The sequence below is a fragment of the Podarcis liolepis genome (genome assembly GCF_965112155.1).
Source record: "Podarcis liolepis genome assembly, chromosome: 2".
Lineage (NCBI taxonomy): Eukaryota > Metazoa > Chordata > Lepidosauria > Squamata > Lacertidae > Podarcis > Podarcis liolepis.
The window spans coordinates 112,388,951-112,414,141 of NC_139555.1; the positions used below are offsets into that span (position 1 = coordinate 112,388,951).

The 25,191-nt window shown below is 45.7% G+C and overlaps 3 protein-coding genes across 9 annotated transcripts in view; 1 reads left to right on the top strand and 2 right to left on the bottom strand.

Moving 5' to 3' along the window:
* The window catches only part of LOC310701800 (macrophage mannose receptor 1-like), a 210,937-nt gene that overhangs the window by 49,658 nt on the left and 136,088 nt on the right, over positions 1 to 25,191 (bottom strand). The gene's annotated exons all lie outside the window — the stretch shown is intronic.
* On the top strand, positions 1,911 to 15,835 carry LOC310701116 (zinc finger protein 862-like). 6 transcript variants are annotated; one of them, XM_083491417.1, is made up of 9 exons: positions 2,160 to 2,254; positions 2,668 to 2,795; positions 3,816 to 3,898; positions 4,891 to 5,017; positions 6,253 to 6,342; positions 9,160 to 9,345; positions 9,601 to 9,696; positions 10,678 to 10,725; positions 13,125 to 15,835. In XM_083491417.1, the coding sequence occupies exons 3-9, from the start codon at positions 3,833 to 3,835 to the stop codon at positions 15,215 to 15,217; spliced, it is 2,706 nt and encodes a 901-aa protein (XP_083347543.1). In that variant the 5' UTR covers positions 2,160 to 2,254; positions 2,668 to 2,795; positions 3,816 to 3,832; the 3' UTR covers positions 15,218 to 15,835. The 6 variants fall into 6 exon arrangements, with proteins under 6 accessions (XP_083347539.1, XP_083347540.1, XP_083347541.1 ...); XM_083491413.1 differs by lacking the exon at positions 2,668 to 2,795 and having other exon boundaries at positions 1,911 to 2,190; XM_083491414.1 differs by lacking the exon at positions 2,668 to 2,795 and having other exon boundaries at positions 1,911 to 2,190; positions 4,894 to 5,017.
* Positions 17,823 to 23,578, bottom strand: LOC310702005 (16 kDa beta-galactoside-binding lectin-like). Its single transcript, XM_083493612.1, has 4 exons — positions 23,530 to 23,578; positions 21,989 to 22,065; positions 20,602 to 20,752; positions 17,823 to 18,182 (listed from the first exon to the last, which is right to left on the bottom strand). The coding sequence occupies exons 1-4, from the start codon at positions 23,536 to 23,538 to the stop codon at positions 17,997 to 17,999; spliced, it is 423 nt and encodes a 140-aa protein (XP_083349738.1). The 5' UTR covers positions 23,539 to 23,578; the 3' UTR covers positions 17,823 to 17,996.

Consider the following 25,191-nt stretch of genomic DNA (forward strand, 5'->3'; position numbering starts at 1 on the left):
TCACTCTCTTCAGAAAAGAAGTGGATTTCACCAGTGTCTAAACAACTTTCGTTTCTCAGTGGAAGAAACACGTGCAGTGTTAAAATTAGTGTAGCTGTCTCTCAAATGTGCTGCTTAACTTTCTAGAATCCCTGTTGATTGGATTCACCCTTTCCTTCAGCAGCTTGGTTGGAGGAGATGTCAACTGCCTGTAGGACAGGGGCAGGGAAACTGAGGCCCAGGGGCTGAATGTGGCCCCAGGGGCCTTTCATTCTGGCCCTTTGAACTCTTCCCAGGCCACATCTCATATCCCCAGGCTACACTCCTCAATGACCCTACTCTGCATTCCCCTCACATCCCCCCCTGCTCCTGCTCCAAGCCAGAATGTGCCCTTTAACTGATTATTGTCTTGCACAGTGTGGGGTGGTTACACACACACACCCGGGAGGGGGGCACATCATTGCACCGCTCTTGAATTTACTTGTCCCTAATCTAAACTCTGGAATTTTACATGTGTGTGAGTGTATATGCCTGCAAACACAGAGGTCACATCCACACTATGTGATGCTATAGCAAAGTGTGTAGCGGATCCAGTTTTACTGAATGCTATTTTCAACACTGCCTGGAGACATCACTCGCTTTATGGACATTTACAGATAGGTAGCCGTGTTGGTCTGCCATAGTCAAAATAAAAAAATTCCTTCCAGTAGCACCTTAAAGACCAACTAAGTTAGTTCTTGGTATGAGCTTTCGTGTGCATGCACGAAAGAAGTGTGCATTCTGAAGAAGTGTGCATGCACACGAAAGCTCATACCAAGAACTAACTTAGTTGGTCTTTAAGGTGCTACTGGAAGGAATTTTTTTATGGACATTGTACATTAAGCTTACTTTGTTTTTACAATTTATACTCTGTTTTCCACACAGTATTTTCTCAAAAAGCATTACAAATATAAAAGCAAACAAAAGTAACAATGTCCCAACCTTTGAGACGTATGTTGTCAAAACCAGCAACAATGTCAAAGTAAAATCAATGGCCAATAGGAGCAAAATGCATTGTTTGTGGTCTCTATATATCAACAATTTACCCAATAGGTATCCACTCAATTGCTTCATTCTGTGGAACTGGTTCTGTTACATGTGCCCCATAACATGCATTCTGCACTTGTAAGAAATTGATCTTGTGTGATAGCATCTGCACTTTGGAACTCCTTGCCACTTGACATCAGCACCTTTGCTATACTCTTCGGCACCTGCTGAAAACATTTTATTATCGCAAGCCTACCCAGACATGTAGACACTGACATGTTTTAATCTCTTGCTGTTATTTTAATTATCTTTAAAATGTTTTAATTATTTGTGTCCAACTATTTTTATGGATGATTTTAATAACAATTCCTGTAGGTTGCTTAGTTTTTATTACACTCAAGTGGTATATAAGTTTTTGCTAAGCGAATAATATAAATAAACACTTCGCTATTCTAACCGGAGGCGTTTTCAAAACTGCAACTGAAGCATATTTACAAATCTGTACTTATGAATGGACCTTAAAACTGCATTAGGCTGATGGAAACGTGCCACATTGCCTTGCCGGTTGCGCAGGCTGATGGGTAGCTTCTAATGTCCCACCTTGAAAGCGTGTCTAACCATTTCAGGTGGAGAAGAAAACAGGACTTATTATGCACCTGCTTTTTCAAAACAAAAAAACATTGCATGGTCTCCAGTGGGAATTCTCCATTCTTTGTCATGCAGGTGACGGGATCAATGACCGCTCGCTCCCTTACCTTTCATTTTGGCAGCTTTTATAAACGGCAGGGCTGCTTGCCTACAGCATCAGCACCACCAGCATCTCGGTGGCGCTGAATTGAATCAGGTTAACTAGTGGGGAAAGGGTGGAGCTTCGGAGACTACAACTCCCGGAATTCCCCGGGACCAGGCCGGCTGCTCTCGGCGCCTCCAATGCAGCCGCAGGAAAGGGGGCGCCTGGCGCGCTGTAGCCAATAGATTTCCAGCGTGCGTGCCTGTGTGTTTTAGTGGATCCAAGCTTCGGATGCAGAGCCGGAGCAATGGAGTGGGTCGCCGCCGCTTCAGGAAAGAGGGGCGATCCCTTTGCTGGAGGGATCCCTGCCTGGGAACCTCCCGATGCGCCCCCGATGGCAGCAGAGCGCGGCCCCGAGGAGCTGCGGGACTGCACTGATGGCTTCAGCTTTGCAGGCAAGCAGAGACCCAGCGCAGGGGAATGAAGGGGAGAATCGGGTTCAATGCACTTTTCATTTATGTAAGGCTTCTTTTTGCAGTTTAGGGGTGGCGTCGTCGGCTCCCGGGCTGCCTTTTGTCTTTCTCGACGTGCGGTGGTGTTAAGCAAGGGAGAGAAATATGGGGGGAGAAATATGTGGTGTGTGGGCGGCGGCGGAGAATGGGATGGAGAGAGGCTTATTGTTCGGGGGAAATGGACTGAATCCATATGTGGGAAGGATCAGGCACAGTCTGGTGTCGTGGTGGCACCCCCAAAGCAAAGATCTCACCTCGACTCTAAAACGAGGAAAGGACTTCATTTGGATAAAATCCTGCCTGCTCCAAGCTCCGGTTGTTTCAGGGGCGCATCACCCCCTGAATGTCGGTCCATTCATTCTTGCCCCCCACCCACACCCCCGCCGCTCAGGGGCGTTTTTGTTGGTTTCATATTTGCAGACAAAAATCTTGGAATGAGTCGACTGCTTGCCTTCCGGGACCGCTGAAATTCTTTCCATTCATTAGCAATTTGTGTTAGGCGTCTGAAGGGAACATAGATCAATGCTGCGCTCCTGTCGTTTCAAAAGGCGAGAGGAGCTGGGCTACGTCAAACTAAAGGGTCTCTCTCTCTCCTTTACTGACTAACAGTATTTGCATTTCTATCCCACCTTTTTCTCCAAGGAACTCAAGAACCCTGCGAGGTAGACTAGGCTGAGAGGCAGTGACTAGGTCATAAGGTCTCCTGGTTTCTGCAAAAACGGAAAGGGAACTTGATTGTTCCTGTCTCTTCAGGTCTTTTCATATCTTGCTGTTTTGCTAAAGGGCAAAATAGTATTAATGATATTTTGCAGCTCCTGCGTCCCAGATATGCCTTTCATTCCTATCAGCTTCAAATATTTTGAGAGAATATGTATTTATTATTATTAATTAAATTTGTATATCGCCCTTCATCCACAACATAAAAATTGAGAATAAAGTACATAATAAAAACACACACAAGAAGAAAACAAACCAAACCAATACCCGCACATTTAAAAGGACTGAACATCTTAGCTCCAGGGTATCTCAAGGAACCCTCATATCACAGCTCTAAGAGCATCGCTGGTTGTTCTCCAAGTTGTCAAGGCTCATTTGACAACAAGAAACTAGGCCTTTTGTATCATAAGCCCTGTGTGGTGGAATACTCTGCCAATAGAGATTCAGCAAGCATCTTCCGTTTTAACCTTTAAGCACCTGTTCAAAGCTTTTCCATTCCATCAGGTTTATGCAGAAAATTAAGAACACATCTGCCATAATAATTAGTGGATTTATTATCTTAATGTTCTTATGGTAATGGTTTTACGTATAGCTTTCGTAAACCACTGCGAATAGTGGTACAGTGGTACCTCAGATTAAGTACTTAATTCGTTCCGGAGGTCCGTTCTTAACCTGAAACTGTTCTTAACCTGAAGCACTACTTTAGCTAATGGTACTATTTCTGGGTTAGCGGAGTCTGTAACCTGAAGCGTCTGTAACCCGAGGTACCACTGTATATAAATATTTTTATAAATGAAAATCAATCAATTTCACTGAAAATGTATCCTCAGTTTTGTCTCTTGTTCACACAGGCTCTGAAAAGTGTTCCATGTTTCAACTGAGGTCAACATCTCCTCCTTGGGAAAAGGACGTTGCTGCGGTAGAGTCTTCCCAGGTGTGTGGTCTACCATGGCACGGCTTTTGGCTATATGGGAGAAACCCCAAACCCCTCTCACTCATTTGACCAGGAAGCTTCAAATCCCCTTTTACAAGTCTGTTTTTAATCTGTGGAACCAGATGTAGTCTGCTATCACTGTCCCACCATCTTCCTCACCCCCCACCCTAAATTCCTACACACACAAACAGACACACACAGTGAGAAACTGCATACAATAGAATAAAATGGGAGAACATTGATCCGAGTGGGAATACCATTTTTTTAAATACTTCCATTAATGCTTCCATTATACTGGCCTCGGTCCAGTATGTCTGAAGGAGTGTCTCCACCCCCATCGTTCAGCCCGGACACTGAGGTCCAGCGCCGAGGGCCTTCTGGCGGTTCCCTCACTGCGAGAAGCCAAGTTACAGGGAACCAGGCAGAGGGCCTTCTCGGTAGTGGTACCCGCCCTGTGGAACACCCTCCCACCAGATGTCAAAGAGATAAACAACTACCAGACTTTTAGAAGACATCTGAAGGCAGCCCTGTTTAGGGAAGCTTTTCATGTTTGATGCATTACGGTATTTTAATATTTTGTTGGAAGCTGCCCAGAGTGGCTGGGGAAGCCCGGCCAAATGGGTGGGGTATAAATAAATAATAATAATAATAATAATAATAATAATAATAATAATAATTATTTACAGAAACATCACACCCTGCATATAGAAGAAAAGCACATCAGTGGGGAAAGGCAGCTTGGCCCTTTGCCTGCTAGTCCATTGTTGTTTTTATTGTTGCAGGTGACTCTTAGTGTAGGGCGATATTTTTTAAAAACACACCTCCCCCCCATTTGCAGTGGTGCAGCCCATTTTGCCTGCTGCATATACGGGCCAGGTCTCATTTTTTCCAATTTGCAGGGAGTTGCATCTATTGTTCCTCTGTTTTGGTTCAGGTGTGAAGTTTTTTTTGGTGTTGTGCCTGAGGCTGAGCTTTCTTTCCTTTCCTTCCAGCAGCCGGTGACCTTTGAGGATGTGGCTGTCTGTTTCACAAAGGGGCAGTGGGATCTGCTGGAGCCAGAGCAAAAAGCCTTGTACAAGGAGGTCATGCAAGAGAACTACGAGAACGTGGCCTCCCTGGGTAAAGAACTATTTCCCAAGGTCACACGACCTGGGAAACTCTGAATTGCCTGTGTCTCCCAGCAGTTTTATTTATGTAAAAGATCTAAATGTATATGTGGAAAGCACAACGCTGGTCATTAGAATGTATGGTACAGATGCCAATAAATGGCCACTTAATTAATTGGGAGCGGCCGCCGAGACCACATAACACCGGTCTTGAAAGACCTACATTGGCTCCCAGTACATTTCTGAGCACAATTCAAAGTGTTGGTGCTGACCTTTAAAGCCCTAAACGGCCTCGGCCCAGTATACCTGAAGGAGCGTCTCCACCCCCATCATTCTGCCCAGACACTGAGGTCTAGCGCCAAGGGCCTTCTGGCGGTTCCCTCGCTGCGAGAAGCCAAGTTACAGGGAACCAGGCAGAAGGCCTTATCAGTAGTGGCACCCGCCCTGTGGAACGCCCTCCCACCAGATGTCAAAGAGAACAAGAACTACCAGACTTTTATAAGACATCTGAAGGCAGCCCTGTTTAGGGAAGCTTTTAATGTTTGATGCATTACTGTATTTTAATATTTTGTTGGAAGCTGCCCAGAATGGCTGGGGAAGCCGAGCCAGATGGGCGGGGTATAAATATTAAATTATTATTATTATTATTATTATTATTATTATTATTATTATTATTATTATTCCAGACTAGATACTGGTTGTTGTTTTTTTAATTTGCTAAGCTTAATGGACATCCTGTAGCAATGAATGCATTCCCAAAGTGAATTACATTTTACATGAATGCTTTCACATGATAACCCTGAGTTATAAAGTTATGAAAGAGAGATTATTCCATTAATCATTGCATCCTGCCATACCAATGTTGCCTACTTGCACAGATGGCTGAATTCAGTTTTACATTATAGTGACATTCATTCCTGCATGGTACAGAGTGAGTGATCAGCAGAGTTAGAGGAGTTGTGGTGTGTGTTGTTTTTTGGGGGGAAGAAGATAAGCAACAAGGTCTTACCAGCGTAAGGCTGCAATCCTATACTTGCCCAGGAGAAAACCCCATGGAGACCAGTGGGGTTGACTTCTGAGTATACATGCATACGATTGCACTCTCTGTTGCACACATTTCCATTTGCTTCTGCTCCTTAAACTTCCAGGGATGTTAAAAGTTTGCGTAGGGATCTGTATTATACTTGCCTCTTGTGCCACTGTCTTCCTCATGACCCTTTTCTTTTCTCCTGCCTTGCTCCCAAACAGGTTTTCCAGTTCCCAAACCGACCCTGATCTTCTGGCTGGAGCAAGGAGCAGAGCCATGGGTTCAAGATATGGGAGAAAAAGCAATCAAAGGTGAGGCCTGCTGCAGGCATGGGGAGGCCCAACAGGGCCCGCTGTGGAATATTAAGGGGGTCTGGATGAGCGTACACCCATATACAGCCCACATCTTCAGCGCCTACATGGGCTGCGTGTCGGGAGCACATTCTCCGACCTTCCGATCACAGGAACGCAGGAACAGCAGAGCAGCATTCCGGAGGAATAAATCCTGGTGCAGTGGACTCACATTGTGAGCACCTCAAAAGCAGCAGAGTAACGGAAGCAAAGCTGTGGAGGTATTGTCGCATATCTAATTTATTTCTACTGATTAAACAAATAAAAGAACATAGCAAACATGTACGAGAGATACAGCTCCCTCATACTGCCATCTTGTCTCTAGGCAGATCAAAGAAAAACAGACACAGTGCTAGGGATGGAAGTCTGGAAGAGTAGTTTCCACCCCCTCCTTTCTCACAAAGTAAAACAAACATGATCTGGTGATCTTTGCAATGGGAGGGATGAAAATACTGACGTCGGACCCCTCCTTGAAAATTGGGGGAGGCACCTGTTCCCTCAGTGGCGTGCGAAACCTAGCAGTTGAACTGTGAGATGCTGTACTTGTTTGAAAACATTCTCCCTATCTCCCTCAGGGTTTCCCCCTCTGCTGTTCCTTTTAGTCCTGTGTGATTTTCTCCCTTCTGTCTCCCTGTCTCTGCTGTCTCTGCTCTCGCCATGGGCTGGATAGGCGTGGAGGAATGGTGGGAGGAAGCAGCTAGGAAACCACCAAGGGAAAGGTGTCCCAGGCTGATGGGAATCAGAGTCCAACCATATCCAGAAAGCCACAGGTTCCCCATCTCTGTTGTGGGGGCTTGTGGAATGGAGGTTCAGTGAAAGAGCATGTTTTTTTCAGTCGTGTCCGACTCTTCCTGACCCCATGGACCAGAGCACGCCAGGCACTCCTGTCTTCCACTGCCTCCCACAGTTTGGTCAAACTCATGTTGGTAGCTTCGAAAACACTGTCCAACCATCTCGTCCTCTGTCGTCCCCTTCTCCTTGTGCCCTCCATCTTTCCCAGCATCAGGGTCTTTTCCAGGGAGTCTTCTCTTCTCATGAGGTGGCCAAAGTATTGGAGCCTCAGCTTCAGGATCTGTCCTTCCAATGAGTACTCAGGGCTGATTTCCTTCAGAATGGATAGGTTTGATCTTCTTGCAGTCCATGGGACTCTCAAGAGTCTCCTCCAGCACCATAATTCAAAAGCATCAATTCTTCGGCGATCAGCCTTCTTTATGATCCAGCTCTCACTTCCATACATCACTGCTGGGAAAACCATAGCTTTAACTATATGGACCTTTGTTGGCAAGGTGATGTCTCTACTTTTTAGAGTAGATAAATTGTTTAATTCCCTATACAGCTGCCAGGCATGATGACTATGGTTGGGCTTCATGGTGGGTGGTGGTGATGTTTCTGAGGGCCAGTTGTTGGAAACTGTAGGAGGAGAGCGTGGTCTCGTGCTAGGGTCCTACTTGTGGGATTTCTACAGTTGTCTGGGTGGCCCCTGTAAGGACAGGATGTTGTCCTATGTGTGGAGGAAAACCTTAAAACATGTCGCAGAGTCCCCCAAAATAGACCAGAGGCAATTGTATTTCTTTCTTTTTAATTTTTTTTAAAGTTTTTATTGTTAAAATAATTCAGCATTAATACACACATATTGCGGATATACAAGCATACAAACATACATTTCATACAATCCTTAAATATATACAAACATACCTACACTCAGTCCCACAGATAATTCCTTTTCCCATCACCACCCCTCACCCCACCTTTGTGTCTACTCAATTGCAATTTCTTTCTACTTCTATTACTTTCTTTCACACACCTTTAACCTAATTTCATGCTTCTTTTTCTATTACACATTGTTATCCATCTTATTTAGTATTTCAGTATTTAAAACGGAACTTGTTTATTCTAATAGGAGTTCTGATTTTTCAATATGGTTTTGCAAGTATCCTTTAAACACCTTCCAATCCCCGTCTATCATCTCTTTTGAGATCCTTCCAATTTCTCCCATTGTTTTGGATATATTGTAGTACTCCAATAATTGTATTTCATCCAGCAGAGCTTTACTTTCTACTGAAGGCAAATGATCGTAATGGTCACAAATCCAAATGCATTCAGGATTGACACAGTCCATAAAAATCCAGTTGCAGCACTTACAAAACTTATAACAAGACTAAAACTTAACACTAAGCATTCAGTGGTACCTTGAGTTACATACGCTTCAGGTTACAGACTCCGCTAACCCAGAAATAGTACCTCGGGTTAAGAACTTTGCTTCAGGATGAGAACAGAAATCGTGCTCCGGCGGCGCAGCAGCAGGAGGCCCCATTAGCTAAAGTGGTGCTTCAGGTTAAGAACAGTTTAAGGTTAAGAACGGACCTCCGGAGCGAATTAAGTACTTAACCCGAGGTACTACTGTACTATGTACTGAACACCACACCAGAAGGGAGAGAGAGAGAAAGCGAAAGTAAAAACCAGGCTCCCTTTGGCCTATATTTATAGTCAGCATGATCTTATTTGGAAGAGATAAGAGAACTAGTTCAAACCAGCTTCCCAGAAGGTATAACCCAAACAATCATGACCTTCCTGCCTGCTTCTTTCACCCAGAGAAGCTTCTAATAGCTTCTAGAATCCTCTTGTATTATTCAGAATGGGAAAGATCTCTACACATCAGATCAATACTTTATGCATTAAGAAATGCAAACTGACAGATATTGGACTAGGTCCAGCAAGATCTCCTTGCATTATTGTCTAAGACAGCTTCCTGTTTTTCCTCCTCTCGCTTCAAAACAGCAAGTGACAAGAAGACGGCGAAGAAAAAAGCAACCTGCCCCCTGTGTGGGAAAATAGTCTCTTCCAAATATGCTCTTATCGGGCACATGAGGACCCACACGGGAGAGAAGCCTTACGAATGCCATGACTGCAGGCGGAGGTTTGCCTTGCGGAAGAATCTGACCTTGCACCAGAAAACTCACCAGAGTAAGCAGAACGTGGAGATGGTGTGACTTGCCCAAAACCTTGTTGTGAGGGAGGCGAAAAGAGAGCCTGTATAGTATAGGGGTCCCAGGTGGGTGGGTGGGTAGGGACGCAATGGGTCTCCCTGTGTATTGCATGCAGAGATGTTAATTTGCCCCATGGTGAGATTATGTTTGGTGGAAGATGGGAGTTCAAACAAAACAGACCAATCGATCCCCACCCCACGAGTCTAAATATGCAAAAATTGCTTCCTTGCAGAACACCTTGTGCCAAACTCCCAGTTAATCCAAGAAACCGCGTCCTGGAAAGAATCTGCTTTTAGCCAGAACCAGCCAGGGGGACAAGAACATCGAGGTAAGTTCTTCTATATCCCCTGTGATGGCCTCCCTACTTTGCCTATGGCAGGCAGATACAGAGCTAAAGGCCTACTTAGTGGTGGCTCCCAGATTACAGAATGTTCCCACAGAGAGGCTCGCCTGGTGTCGACTTCGATGCCGCTTTTGGCCTCCGCCTCCAGGCAAAGATCATTTGATTTTTCCAAGGTTCTAAAGCCTGTTGTGAATCCTGTTTTTATGCTGCTTGGTGTTTTACTTCTAGTGACAGCTTTTCCACTTACCTTTTATATTGTAATATTTGTAATTCCAGCTTTTGGTTTTAATATATGCTGGAATAAAAATTTAGGAGTTTTTAATGTTTGATGTTTTATTGTGTTTTTCATATACTGGGGAAACCCAGTCAGATGAGCGGGGTATAAATAATAAAATAATAAATAATAATAAAATAATAATAATAATAATAATAATAATAATAATAATAATAATAATAATAATAATACATAATTAGCTGCCCTGGGAACTGGTGGAAGGGAGTGGTGTAAATCCATAAATGAAAATGACTTCACTGGGCTCAGGTTTTTGTTTGACACCCTGAGCTCCTTTGGGAGGACAGAGGAGATTAAAGAAACCTAATTAATAATAACAGCTGCCACTTCTGGGGTCGTCATTCCCTACTTTCTATGCACCAGAGCGATATTCATAAAGCTTGTTCAGAGCCTATAAGCTCTTCTCTCCCTTCTGGTTAAGTATTTTTTAAATACAGTGGTACCTCGGGTTAAGGAACTTAATTCGTTCTGGAGGTCTGTTCTTAACCTGAAGCACCACTTTAGCTAATGGGGCCTCCCGCTGCCGCCGCAGCACAATTTCTGTTCCCATCCTGAGGCAAAGTTTGTAACCTGAGGTACTATTTCTGGGTTAGCGGAGTCTGTAACCTGAAGCGTCTGTAACCTGAAGCGTCTGTATCCCGAGGTACCACTGTATTCTGCTTCTATCCACTCAGATTACCTAATGTCGGAGGTTTCGGTGCCTCAGCCGAGCTACCTTGGAGGTGAGTTTCCATAAAGTGACCTGTCTCATCCCCTCTTGTTATTGTCGAGTCTCTGCTCCCTTTGCATGGTGTATGCGTGAGGATGTTATCAGGGCCACAAGTCCCTTTTTATGGAGGGGGTGGGTGTCTCAACAAGTTGCTCCCCCCCCTTCCTTAGTACTACAGCCATCAGTGCTGGCGGCTGCTCCTTGTCCTCTGAGCTCTCTGCTGACTTTCCAGTAAACTGGCAGGTAACCCAGCAGCAAAGATGCAGTTGGGAAACTCATCGCTGCAAGCCAACTTTGATAAGTGGGTGGGACTGCCCACCAGTCTATCGCTTGCCATCAGATGGCCAGTTTTAGCCCACATAGTTTGAAATTAAATCATGCATAGCGGGTGGCACTTCGAAGGTCCAACAATCACCTGGCTGGAACTTGAAGAGCCTACACTGTCCAGAGCTCGTCCTACACTCGAGTAGGATCCTGGCACAGACACATGCCCGACTGGCATGTTCTCTCCCTCCTGGTCTTTCGTTTGGGAGCTTCAAAAGCTTTCTTCTGCCCGAACATTGCAGCAACTGATGCCAACAGACACCGGCACACTTAGGAATTCGCAGAGTTTGCACATCATGCGTGTGACAGACCTCAGCAACTCAGCATTTTGGTTAATCTACTTTATTTACAGGGACGCGGGTGGCGCTGTGGGTTAAACCACAGAGCCTAGGGCTTGCCGATCAGAAGGTCGGCGGTTTGAATCCCCGCGAGGGGGTGAGCTCCCGTTGCTCGGTCCCTGCTCCTGCCAACCTAGCAGTTCGAAAGCACGTCAAAGTCCAAGTAGATAAGTAGGTACCACTCCGGCGGGAAGGTAAACGGCGTTTCCGTGCGCTGTTCTGGTTCGCCAGAAGCGGCTTAGTCATGCTGGCCACATGACCCGGAAGCTGTACGCCGGCTCCCTCGGACAATAAAGCAAGATGAGCGCAACCCCAGAGTCGTCCACGACTGGACCTAATGGTCAGGGGTCCCTTTATTTACATATAAACACACATGGAGCACTGCAACATGGCTCCCTCTCTCTCTAGTATCAGACAGCAAAGAGAAAAAGAGCAAAGGACAACTGTCCCACTTCACAGAACACAGTAACACAAACATCCTGTCTCCGTCACTTCCCACTCTGTGGAGTCAAAACATATACCGTCATGTGATAGACAACAATCCCATGACTAATCATGGAGCAGGAATTCTAACATACACAGAGTGCATGGGCGTAGCCGGGGGGGGGGGGAAGGGAGGCAGCCCCCCTCGATCAAGTAAATCAATAAAAATCTAACATGAAGCCTGCCCTCCACCCCCCACATAAATCCTGGCTACACCCGCAACAGGGCTTGCAAAAATTTGTTCCAATGGTGTCAGTTACCAGTTTATGTTGGTAGCAGGGATTTTTGTTGTTAACACATTAATAACACGTGGCTCCCAATTGGTGGTCCATGGACCACAGGCGGTCTGTGTAGCCCACCCAGGGGAACTGTGGCACCATTCACATAACAAAAACTACCATAGAGATAGCAAAAATTTCAAAAGTAGGCTGATGTTTTATTTACTTATTTATTTATTTATTTATTTACAGTACTTACGGGACCGCCTCTCCTGGTATGCCCTGCGGAGAACCTTAAGGTCCATAAATAGAAACACTCTAGAGATTCTGGGCCCTAAAGAAGTCAGATTAGCCTCAGCCAGAGCCAGGGCCTTCTCAGCACTGGCTCCCGCCTGGTGGAACGCTCTGCCTCACGAGACCAGGGCCCTGCAGGTTCTGATTTCTTTCCGCAGGGCCTGTAAGACAGAGTTATTCCGCCTGGCCTTTGGCTTGGAATCAACTTGATCCCCTCCCCCTCTTTCCTTTTTCCTTTTATCCTTCTGTGACGGAACTCCTATTTGGGGACTTCCCTGGCTTTTTTCTGGCCCACGTAAGACCAGTCTGGATAGTTGGCCTTGGTGAAGATTTGACGTTTTCATCCCCCAAATTTTTTTGATTTGAGTTTCTACTGAAATGAGGCTGCATTTTAATGTTGTACTTAATCTTTTTTTGAAGTTGTATTTTAATCAATTGTTTTTATACCTGGTGTTAGCTGCCCTGAGTCCGGTCTTGGCTGGGGAGGGTGGGGTATAAATAAAATAAAATGATGATGATGATGATGATGATAATTATATGAAGTTGGGAGCTGCCCAGAGTTGCTGGGGCAACAGTCAGATGGGTGGCATAGAAATTAATAATAATAATAATAATAATAATAATAATAATAATAATAATAATATTTATTTCATTTTGAAAAACGGGGCCTGCAGTACTTAGCTAATTGGGAACCTGATCTAATTAAAAACACCAACCAACCAACCTATATTATCCCTCCAATTTCTCTCCAAAAGGAATAATCAAGGTTGAAATGGTGGACGACACAGACGAAAAGGACCCGATGGATGACTATGCTCTCTCACTGTGCCCCCCAATGGAAGTGTGGCCTCCAAACCTGTATCCAGAGAGCTGTGGAAGGGAACCTGGTGCAGCGGGAGCAGCCCGGAAGACGCTAGGCCCCCGATCTATCCAAAAGTCATGGTTCTCTCAATTCCCATGGCTGGAGGCTGACAAAGGGCAGACCACCCTCTACTGCGTGGTGTGCAAGGAGAAGCCACCCGCTCACGGCCCAGTGTCCAAACTAGTAACGGGATACACCCGGCCGTTCAAAGTGGAGACTCTGAAGCACCACGACAAGAGCAATGCTCACAAGCTCTGCGTCCGAGCGCTGACAGCGAAGGAGGACCCAGATGGCGCCCCGGCAGCTGAGCGCTTGACTAAGATGTCCAGCTACGTGCTGAGGAACATGGAGCACCTTTTCAGTGCCGCTTACGACATCGCTTACCACTCGAAGCCGCTGAACGATTACGAGAAAGCGCTGGACCTCCTGCAGGTTATGGGAGCCCCCATCATCCCCAGGTACAGGAACAGGGTGGCATGCACCCTCTTCATAAGGTGCATCGCGGACACGCTGCGGAAGGAGATACTTGACAGCATCTGTCGCTCGCCCTGCGCCTGCCTCCTCTTGGACGGCTTCACGGATTCGTCCGACCAGCCCTGCCTGGCAATTTACATCCGCTACCTCAAGAGAGCGGAAGTGAAGGAATCGTACCTTTGCTTGGCGTCTTTGCCCGGCCACACCGCCGACGCCTGCTTCGCTGCCGCCGTTTCAGCCATGGATGAGCTGCAGATCCCGTTCAGGAAACCCGGGTGGGTCGTGGGCCTTGCGACAGGCGGCGCAGCCAGCATAGCCGCCTGCAAAAGTGCGCTCGTCGCCAAATTCCAAGAGGTGATTCCTCACCTGTCCCCGGCCCATTGTGTCACCCACAAGCTGCAGTATGCGGCCATCGGCACCTGCTACAGGGACGTTGACTTTGTGAAGGACTGTGAAAAGCACATCAGGGCAACGTTCAAGTTTTTCCAAGCCTCTCCCGAAAGACTGAGGGAGCTGCAGGGTGCGGCTCCCCGCCTGGGCCAGAAGGTGGCCAAACTAATGGAGTCAAACAGTGTCAGGTGGGTGGTGAGCAAGAGGCAAACTCTAAGCGTCCTTCTTGAAAGCTTGCCTGCTTTGGTTGCTCACCTGGAGCGCCTGTCGAAATCCGGCAGCCATGAGGGGCAGAAGGCGAAAGGCATGTTGACGTTCTTGAGGAGCTTCCATTTTGTCAAGTTTTCCCACTTCTTGATCGACTTCCTTCAGGTTTACCAACCCCTCTCGGAAGTGTTCCAGAGAGAAAGCGTCTTGCTCGGGCAAGTGAACGCTGCTGTGGAAGCTGCCTACCTCGCCTTGCAAAACCTCCTCCAACAGCCGGGACCGAAGGAGGAAGAGTTTAACGCCGCCGTGAAGGACGGTTCTTTCAGAGGGGTCTCCTTGGATGTGGTTGAGATGGGAGAGTTCCGGTTCCAAGTGGACCGGGCAAAAATCATCCTGACCGGGGCGGAATACCTGCACCAGAGATTTGACGGCGAGGCGTCGCCCCAGCTCTTAAAAAGCACAGAAGTGTTTGATACAGTGTGCCGGCCTGCTGCTGGGAGCTGCCTTGCCAGTTCTGGAGACGCTGAGGTACTTTCCATGGCAAAATATTTTGAGTACGTTCTCCCTCCGAGCTACAGCGTGGAAAGGCTGCTGGATGAATGGGCCGAACTTAAAAAGGTGGCCAGGAACCTTTTGTTTTCAGAGCTGTGCAAGAAGGCCATTGCGGAGCGCCAAGCGTTTCCTTTGCTGAGCAAACTCGCCTCAGTTTCTGCATGCTTACGAATCTCTACAGGAAGCTGTAAGCGGGGCTGCGTTGTTATGAACCTGATAAGGACTTACGAGAGGTTGAAGCTTTCCAACGAAGTGGCAAACTCTCTTGTGATGGTGGCAGTCAATGGGGTGGCAGTGCCGGACTTTGACCCATTGCCTGCAATCGAGCACTGGTACTTAACATCATCAGGCCGTCGTTGTTGACAACTCGGCCCCCGTCCTCACGTGCGTCGTTGATGGGATCCGGCTCGGAGCACAGTGCAGGGTGTGAATATGACCTGTAGTTGCATTGGTGCAAGACATCAGCACCTGATTTCTCCCCTTCCTTTCCTCTCCCCTCCCCTTGTGTCAGTCTAACCCAGCTCAAAAGGGAGAACAGCCATGTTTGAGCCAAAGGCAGCAGGCCAGAAACGAAAGCTCTAGGGTTACCTAGCAACTCAAGTATTAACCCATCGTGGTCTGCAGAGCTTGAAGGGGTTCCTGTATGGACCTGGATCACAGGCCAGGGTGGGAGGAGAGTTGATCACACATGAAAAATGTCCTGGGCCCAACAGATGCTTTGAGCAGGCCTGGTGACGATCTCAGGATGCTCTGGCAGCTTCCTTGTTTAGTTAAAAAAAAAAGGTTTTCAAAGCCATCCTTTAAAAAAGCCAAAAAACAAGAAAAAAACAACCTACTAGGCCTTTGGCTCGACACAGACACTTCCACCTGTTACGTTTCCTTACTCATTTTTTGAGGCTACGTTGTTAATATTGGTGTCGTTTAAAATTTTGTTGCAATGCTTTGGGTACCAAAGGGGAACTAAAAAGAACAAAACACTTGTAGGATTTGTTTGTTTTTATTGTTGCACACAGCTGTGGAAGGGTTTGTAAGCTAAGGCAGTAAAGAAATGACGTCAGCAAATACAAAATAGCTACAAAATGAATTGACGTTGGGAATTTTTATACAGGACTCTCACCTCAAAGGTCTTTTTGGTGGGAACTAGGACCAAATATTCCAGCCAGGTACTAGTAGAGTAAAGCTAGACAGATTTATATGACAGCATTAGAGCATAATTCACCAGATTGTGTGTCACAGTGATTGTACCTGGCAGTGCAGTTTCTTGTGTAGGACTCCTGCCCTTATAGCGATTTGCTGGCGAGTTTGACACAGTTCATTTAAGTTTCACGATAAGGAGATTTACTTCCCACAACAGGGAAAAGTGAGGGTCACTGCTATAATAGTATCTTCTCTTACGTACATTTGAGTTTGACACAGAAATGTCAGAGGGCGTCTCTCTTATATATGTCAGTGCATGCAAGTTACATAAACCAGGGGCCACGATTGCTTTATTTTATTTTTTGCAGGGAGGGGGGCATGGACCCATTTGCAAACATAAGCGACTGACATGGATAAAACACACACACACCCCATAAGTTATTCTAGCAGGTTACTCAGAGAGCCCCATTGGCTGCTGAGTCACTGCTAGGCCAGGTTCAAAGATCTGGTGATATATAATAAATAATATATAATAAAGCCCGAAGCCACTTGAGCCTGAGTACATTCAGGCCTTCCCAGTTCCTTAAGATGAACATCAGCCACAAGTCCTTCTAATAGGGCAATTTCAATGGTCCCCCAGGCTTCTGAGGCTTGGTCAACTCATTGCCCTCCCTTGCATTCTTGTTTATGCTGGTTTTAGTGTTTATAATGTTTTTGTATCAGTCCCCTTGGGGTCACTTTTGTGAGGAAAGCAACTGATAAATACAGTATAATAATAATATTGATACCCCGCCCATCTGGCTGGGTTTCCCCAGCAACTCTGGGTGGCTCTCAACAGAACAAAACTTCAAACATTAAAATCTTCCCTAAACAGGGCTGCTTTCAGATGTCTTCTAAAAGTCAGATAGCTGTTTATTTCCTTGGCAACTGATGGGAGGGCATTCCACAGGGAGGGTGCCACCACCGAGAAGGCCCTCTGCCTGGTTCCCTGTAACCTAACTTCTCGCAGTGAGGGAACCACCAGAAGGCCCTTGGAGCTGGACCTCAGTGTCCGGGCTGAATGTTGGGGGTGGAGATGCTCCTTCAGATATACTGGGCTGAGGCCATTTAGGGCTTTAAAGGTCAGCACCAACACTTTGAATTGTGCCCGGAAACGTACTGGGAGCCAGTGTAGGTCTTTCAAGACCGGTGTTATATGGTCTTGGTGGCCACTCCCAGTCACCAGTCTAGCTGCCGCATTCTGAATTAATTGTAGTTCCCAGGTCACCTTCAAAGGTAACCCCATGTAGAGTGCATTGCAGAAGTCCAAGCAGGAGATAACTAGAGCATAAATAATGGCATTCCATTCCCCTTGGGCACCAGCCACCACTGAGATTAAGCCCTTTGCATTACAAGTACAGTGGTACCTTGGTTTACAAACAGTCTTGTTTACAAACTATTCAGTTTACGAACTGCAAAACCGGAAGTAGTGTTCCAGTTTGCGAACTTTGCCTTGATCTACGAACGGAAGCTGAACGGTGGAAGGGCACTGCCGGCAGAAGGCCTCATTAGAGAAAGCACTACTCGGTTTAAAAATGGATTTGGTTTAAGAATGGACTTCAGGAACAGATTAAGTTCGTAAACTGAGGTACCACTGTATTCTGAATCCTGAATTTTTATCACTGGCCTCGTCAGAAACATGGCGTTGCCCCAGGTGGCATGGCGTTTAGAGAGGAAAGCAAAGCTTGTGGAAGACTGCGTAAACAGCAAGAGGAATCTGTTGGAAGTTGAGCAATAGTCATCCAACAGAATTGTTGTGTCCAAGAATCAAGGCAGTGAGAGGTAGAGAAGAGCAGCTTTATTCCAAAATAAAAGCAACAGTGGTAACAAAAGTCAGCAAGTATACGGCCCATTGCTACTTCCCAAGTCTTTCACATGGCTAAATCTGCTTTAGTTTTCTTAAAAGAAACTTCCATTGCATACTAACCACCACAAGAACTAATGGGAAGAATCGAAGATCACGTCGTCATTTTAAAAAGTTACCATTTCCAGAGGCAAGAAAGAGATGGCTGAATGTGATGGATTTAACATCGACATCACCAGTTACAGCGAGGTGCTCCACCACTTGCATTCCCGGTGGGGTTGGGAGTCTAATAATTGGCCGGTTGAACACTTCCAACACCATATCTTGGGCGTTAAAGGAGAACGCTACCTGGAAAGAGAAATGAAGAGTTAGATCAAACATTCCCAACCTGCGGCCCTCCAGATGTTTTGGCCTACAACTCGCATGATCCCTAGCTAACAGGACCAGTGGTAAGGGATGATGGGAATTGTAGTCCAAAACATCTGGAGGGCCAAAAGTTGAGGATGCCTGAGTTAGATCAACTACGCATCTTTTGTCATATTGATTTGCATGAATAGGAAGCATTTCTATGATGTTAGCAGACAGACAAGAGGGAAAGCTAGAGACTTGCCAAGAGAATATAAGCCTAACTACATAGTGTTGGGACGCGGGTGGCGCTGTGGGTTAAACCACAGAGCCTAGGACTTGCCGATCAGAAGGTTGGCGGTTCGAATCCCCGTGACAGGGTGAGCTCCCGTTGCTCCTGCCAACCTAGCAGTTTGAAAGCACGTCAAAGTGCAAGTAGATAAATAGGTACCGCTCCGGCGGGAAGGTAAACAGCGTTTCCATGCGCTGCTCTGGTTCGCCAGAAGCGGCTTAGTCATGCTGGCCACATGACCCTGAAGCTGTACGCCGGTTCCCTTGGCCAGTAAAGCGAAATGAGCGCCACAACCCCAGAGTCGGCCACGACTGGACCTAATGGTCAGGGGTCCCCTTACCTTTACATAGTGTTAGGCATGAGTTTAATGCAAGGGCTGCATTCAGATGTGGAGTTTATTGTGTTAGTTTTACTGGTTAAAATGCTAGAGCTTCTGTCCTGATTTCTAGCATTGTTTTGAAAAAGCAACGCCTTCTTGTGTCACTGATCTGTGACTTTTGGGCCGCACTAAATTCTAAATGGCAGGAAAGAGCAGTATGCTGGTATACCACCACAAATTTTGTAAACACACATCTCAATTTTTCTGAGTTAATGGGTTTGCAAATGGATTTTTGGTGGAAATGGTTAAAGAAATGAGATCTATTCTTCTGCTAGATTCCACCAGATTTCAGGAAGCGTCTTTTACAGTGTGTGAAATATCACATCAACTTGAGGGGGTGGAGAGAGCAGGTAAGGAAATGTCAATGAGATATGAGTGGTGCCAGAGTGGTGCATGCTCTAGGTATCTCTCACTTGGACTACTGCAACGCGCTCTACGTGGGGCTACCTTTGAAGGTGACCCGGAAACTGCAATTAATCCAGAATGTGGCAGCTAGAATGGTGACTGGGATTGGCCGCCGGGACCACATAACACTGGTCCTGAGAGATCTGCATTGGCTCCCAGTACGTTTCCAAACATAATTCAAAGTCAAAATAAAAAAATTCCTTCCAGTAGCACCTTAAAGACCAACTAAGTTAGTTCTTGGTATGAGCTTTCGTGTGCATGCACACTTCTTCTGAAGAAGTGTGTATGCACACGAAAGCTCATACCAAGAACTAACTTAGTTGGTCTTTAAGGTGCTACTGGAAGGAATTTTTTTATTTTGACTATGGCAGACCAACACGGCTACCTATCTATAATTCAAAGTGTTGGTGCTGACCTTTAAAGCCCTAAACGGCCTCAGCCCAGTATACCTGAAGGAGTGTCTCCACCCCCATCGTTCAGCCTGGACACTGAGATCCAGCGCTGAGGGCCTTCTGGCAGTTCCCTCATTGCGAGAAGTGAGGTTACAGGGAACCAGACAGAAGGCCTTCTCGGTAGTGGCACCCGCCCTGCGGAACACCCTCCCTTCAGATGTGAAGGAAATAAACAGCTAATCCTATCTTTAAAAGACATCTGAAGGCAGCCCTGTTTAGAGAAGTTTTTAATATTTAATGCTGTATTGTTTTTAACATTCGATTGGGAGCCGCCCAGGGTGGCTGGGGGAACTCAGCCAGATGGGTGGGGTATAAATAATAAATTATTATTATTATTATTATTATTATTTTATAAAGTGCCGTCTGAATGCAGCCCTGGTTGCTTAAACTTGGCCGCATTTACTGTGGAGAAAAAGCAGCGGCGGGCATAAAAAAAATCACGAAACTGTTCGTAATCCAGATATAAGGGGTATTATTCTATCCCACCTAAAAATAACAAGCAGCTTTAATTTGAGACTGGATATAGTCTAGCCTCCATGTAACTTTGCAAATCAGGATGAGTGCTCAGTAAACAGGCCATTTGGAAGAGTCCAAAGTTTTTGCCGGATGAGATCATTTTATTTCATTGGTTGGGAAGCTATGGTTCTCCAGCTGTTTCTTGAACTCCCCTCAGTCCCAGCTAGAAGGGCTAATTATTAGGAATTATGGGAACTTCTTGTCCAACAGCTCAAGGGCCACAGATTCCTTATTCCTGTTTTATAACAAGGTCCCCTCACCCTTCCACCTCATTATATTGACCTACTGAGCTTTGGTTTGTCCTTCAGGTCTCATATATACATCCCCAGCTGTTCTCCCCCCAAGTTATTCCTGCAATAGGGCTCTCCTCTTACTTACTGTGACGAATAGTCCCAGGTCCAAGAGAAGATCCCGCTCTCTCCCCGTATCAGAGGGGAAAACGACGACCCTATCTCCGTTGAAAATCTCAAATCGAGCGTTAAATTGAAGGAGCGGATTCGACGCATTCTGGCCTATATGAAAGGTAAAGCTGACAGGAACATGGGAAAACATGCTTTATACAGAGTCATAGAATAACCCCCTGCAATCTCAGCTAAAGCAATGGTCCATCTAACTCAGTACAGTGGTACCTCAGGTTAAGTACTTCATTCGTTCCAGAGGTTCGTTCTTAACCTGAAACTGTTCTTAACCTGAAGCACCGCCTTAGCTAACGGGGCCTCCCACTGCCACTGCGCCGCCGGAGCACGATTTCTGTTCTCATCCTGAAGCGAAGTTCTTAACCCGAGGTACTATTTCTGGGTTAGCGGAGTCTGTAACCTGAAGCGTCTGTAACCCGAGGTACCACTGTACTGACTTTACTAGAAGGCTACAGCCCCAAGAGTACCCTATGGAATATCATGCCTGTTCATATTAGCACACAGAGACAGTTTGTAGTATAGATACAAGGTCTACCAGGCCCTCCCCACAGGGATGGGGTAGAAATTTGATTCAGTTTGCATTCAAGGCTAAATCAAACTGACTCATGAGAACTGACATGTAGCCATCATTCAAAATTTGCACTTGCCTGAATTTTGTGATGCCATTCTCCAAGCAAAGAATGTTTCCAAAATGCAAAAACTAAAGGTATTGAGGGAGGGGAGATATATAATCCTTGTGGCCCACGTGTGTGGGGTGAATAAGTAAAATGATTGGCTGGGTGCCTAGATTCAAAATGTGGGGCTTAACACACTCTCCAGTGGGAGAGAGCCTCCAGCAGCAGAGTTTAAACTCGCGAAGTTCAGCAGTAGAATGTGGGAATCCGGGCTGTTAAATCTTTTCCGTATCCCATTTTGTTGCATACGTTGCTTTCTGTGTTCTATCCCTCTTAGCATGGAACAGACCACACCAGTATAGTAAGTTTAAAATGCTTTACTTACAAAAAGGCCAGGTTTATGCATTTATCCAAGCAGCAGCAAAGAGAACACAGATAGAATACTCTTGCCTACAACATGCAGATTGCAGTTCTGAACAAGCATTCTGTGCTTGAAATGCTCAAGACCAGACCTGGTTGATTTACATGGCGGAGGGAAAGGGATAGGAACAGGGAGAGATGGTGTCACTTCCTCCTTCATCAGAGAAGAAGGGGCATGACCTGTGTCTAGGAATCACAGCTCTATTGTTTTAACCCCTTCTTGCACAAGCTAGCTCTATGTTTGCTAGTTGCATTTGATTGCAATCTCCCACAAGGGGAAAATGTAAATATCCTATTTTCACTTTTAATACAGACCCTTTGGCCTCTCGGAGGACCTTGGCTTTCATTTCAATGCGTTCCCCGGCCTTCAAATTCAAGCGGGCAACCATTTGCTAAAAGAACAAAAAAAAAAAGAATGCGAAAGATTCAAGGGCTCCCATTTCTCATAGCATAATCTTTTTCAGCCTCAGGTTCTTGGATAAAGATAAAGATAAACAAAGATAAACAAATAAAGATAAACAAATTAAAGTCAACTGCCTCTTTATGATCTTTAAACAGACTGATGACTTTCAGACATCCAGGGTCATTACACCCAATTTTAAACATTTTTAAAAACAAATGTGATACTAATGCTAATCTTTGGTGTTGAAATTAGGGGTTGGGCAGATTTTACTAAAATCAAAATAATTCAGACTTGATTTTGTGTGTGATTTTAGGGTTTTCATCATCTACCCCCAGTGTATCTAATTAGAGCATGAAAATGATTTCGGGTTAAATAATATGGTAAATTTAAAATGGTAGATCACTGGTACATAATAAACCAGCTGCCAAGAAGACAGTCTTCTGATATCCAGAGGAACAAAGGGCATATATGTGCAAGGAAACTTGGTTACAAAATATTTCAAAACAATTTCCAAACTTTGGATTCTTTGTATAGGGACGGAATCCATGGGGAAATGTCACTAGAAATGTATTTAAACACAGGTTTTGGAGGTAGGAGCAATACTGCCCTGGAGAATGATGTAGTTGGGGAAAATTTTTATGGTATACCATAATCCAGTATAAATTACTTGTTTGTGGGGAAGTAGTACTGGTGAATCTGGCTCATCTTATTCTTAAGGGTCAATTATATATTGATATGATAACAGCCTAGCTAGGAATTGAACCTGGGAACTTGTGCATGCAAGTCTACACAGTCCCCCCCCCTTTGTTCTTACTGGGAGAACAGAATACTTCAGATGGGGAGAGGAATCAGTTGTGGACAATCATTTTAACTGTAGACCTCCTACATGATTGCCGCTAATATAAGATCTTTCCAGATTAGTTAAACTCAATACCAAGTCTTTTCAGGAAGCTATTTATACTGAAACAGAAACCAGTCCATGATTTTTATCCCATTCTGGTTGACCCTAATCAAGGTATTGATTGCCCTTTGATGGCCATTGGATTTTCCCATCTCACCCACTTTATGGAAGAATTCCATGAGGACTAACTATGAACCTACTCGGACCCTGAGATCATCTTCTGAGGCCCTCCTTCAAGTGCCTCCTCGAGAGGTCCGGAGGGTGGCAACGCGAGAACAGGGCCTTCTCTGCAGTGGCTCCCTGTCTGTAGAATGCTCTCCCCAGGGAAGTTTTCCTAGTGCCTTCATTATACACCTTTAGGTGCAAGGCAAAAACGTTCCTCTTTAATCAGGCCTTTGGTTGACCTGATTTTAAAGTGTGACTTTAAAGTCGTAATTCACCTGAAATATCAAGCATTCCCCACGCCTGGCACGGATAATTATCATACCCTTAAACTTCACACTCACAATAAGCAAATAGCATTTCTAAAAAAAAAAAATTTTGCCAACTCACCAATGCCATTGCTTCACAATACAACTATTTAAAAACTATTTAAAAACACTGCCACCTGCTTCCTTCTTGGGCTTCAATGGTGTATGTTTCTCACACCCCAACCTTTAAATGGTCCTCAGGTGTGAGTGTTTCCTTCTTCTGGCCAATCAGGGATGAAATTCTGGTTACCAATTAATTAAAAGATAACAGGGCTGATTCCTCTGGCTCTCTGCAGGTGGGGTCAGTTTATCAACATTGCGGGGGGGGGGGGAGGCGGCGGCTGTTAAGGGGCATGTTTATTTGCAAGTGAAGAACATGCATCCTTTTGCAAGAAATGGGACACAACAACTTAAAGAATGTAATAAGAGTCCTGCTGGATCAAAGGCCAGTCTAGTCCATCATTCAATTATTGCAGTGGCCAATTCTATACAGTGGTACCTCGGGTTAAGAACTTAATTCGTTCTGGAGGTCCGTTCTTAACCTGAAACTGTTCTTAACCTGAGGTACCACTTTAGCTAATGGGGTCTCCTGCTGCTGCCACCGTGCCGCCACCGCACGATTTCTGTTCTCATCCTGAAGCAAAGTTCTTAACCCGAGGTACTGTTTCTGGGTTAGTGGAGTCTGCAACCTGAAGCGTCTGTAACCCGAGGTACCACTGTAATGCCTTGGACAGCACAGAATCATAAAACCGTCGAGTTGCAAGGGACCCTAAGGGTCACCAGCAGAGGTAGAACATAACCATCCCAAAAATGTAATAACACTTCCCATTATGCCACACATTAGGGTATGTGCAGTTTGCAGACGTGACAATGCGTGCATGTACCAACCATCTATGGACAACTTTGAGAAACGCTGTAAACAATATTTTTGGGCACTCACTCCATCAAAGTCTGGGGGGCGGGACCCTGTGGCCCTCCAGACATTGCTGGACTTGCAAGCAATACAGAGTTTCCTACAAAGCAGGGTTTCTGGACTACAACTCCCACTGTCCCTAAGTAGCAGGACCATTGGTTAGGGATGATGGGAGTTGTAGTCCAAAAACAAGCTTCTCCACAGCAAACCCTACTCCACAGCAAATCCCCATTATTTCAGCGTGGCTCACTTAGGAGAACAGCTCTTTTTTTTCCTGAGTGGGGTGGATGCTCCCTGTGACAAATTAGAGTCATACCTCAGGATACAGCTGCTTCAGGTTGAGTTTCGGGTTCCGCCAAAACCTGGAAGTACCGGAATAGGTTACTTCCAGGTTTCGGCGGTCGAGCATGTGCAGAAGCGCTAAATCACGCTTTGCACATGTGCAGAAGCACTGAATCGCAACCCGTGCGTGCGCAGATGCGCCGCTGTGGGTTGCAAATGCTGCGGGTTATGAACGTGCATCCCGCAAGGATCACGTTCGCAACCCGAGCACCCACTGTACAGTGGTACCTCTGGTTAAGTACTTAATTTGTTCCAGAGGTCCGTTCTTAACCTGAAACTGTTCTTAACCTGAAGCACCACTTTAGCTAATGGGGCCTCCTGCTGCCGCCGCGCCGCTGGAGCACGATTTCTGTTCTCATCCTGATGCAAAGTTCTTAACCCAAGGTAATATTTCTGGGTTAGCGGAGTCTGTAACCTGAAGCGTCTGTAACCTGAAGCGTCTGTAACCTGAAGAGTCTGTTACCCGAGGTACCACTGTACATAACATTT

What these genes read in the sequence shown, in the direction of transcription:
- LOC310701116 (XM_083491413.1), top strand. Translation starts at nt 2,043, where the DNA reads ATGGAGTGGGTCGCCGCCGCTTCAGGAAAGAGGGGCGATCCCTTTGCT. An exon ending in TGATGGCTTCAGCTTTGCAG is followed by an intron (nt 2,191 to 3,815) that starts GCAAGCAGAGAC and finishes TTGTTCACACAG; the next exon opens with GCTCTGAAAAGTGTTCCATG. An exon ending in AGGGGGACAAGAACATCGAG is followed by an intron (nt 9,697 to 10,677) that starts GTAAGTTCTTCT and finishes CTATCCACTCAG; the next exon opens with ATTACCTAATGTCGGAGGTT.
- LOC310702005 (XM_083493612.1), bottom strand. An exon ending in GTCCTCCGAGAGGCCAAAGG is followed by an intron (nt 20,753 to 21,988) that starts GTCTGTATTAAA and finishes TGTTCCTGTCAG; the next exon opens with CTTTACCTTTCATATAGGCC. An exon ending in ACCTGGGACTATTCGTCACA is followed by an intron (nt 18,183 to 20,601) that starts GTAAGTAAGAGG and finishes TTCTCTTTCCAG; the next exon opens with GTAGCGTTCTCCTTTAACGC.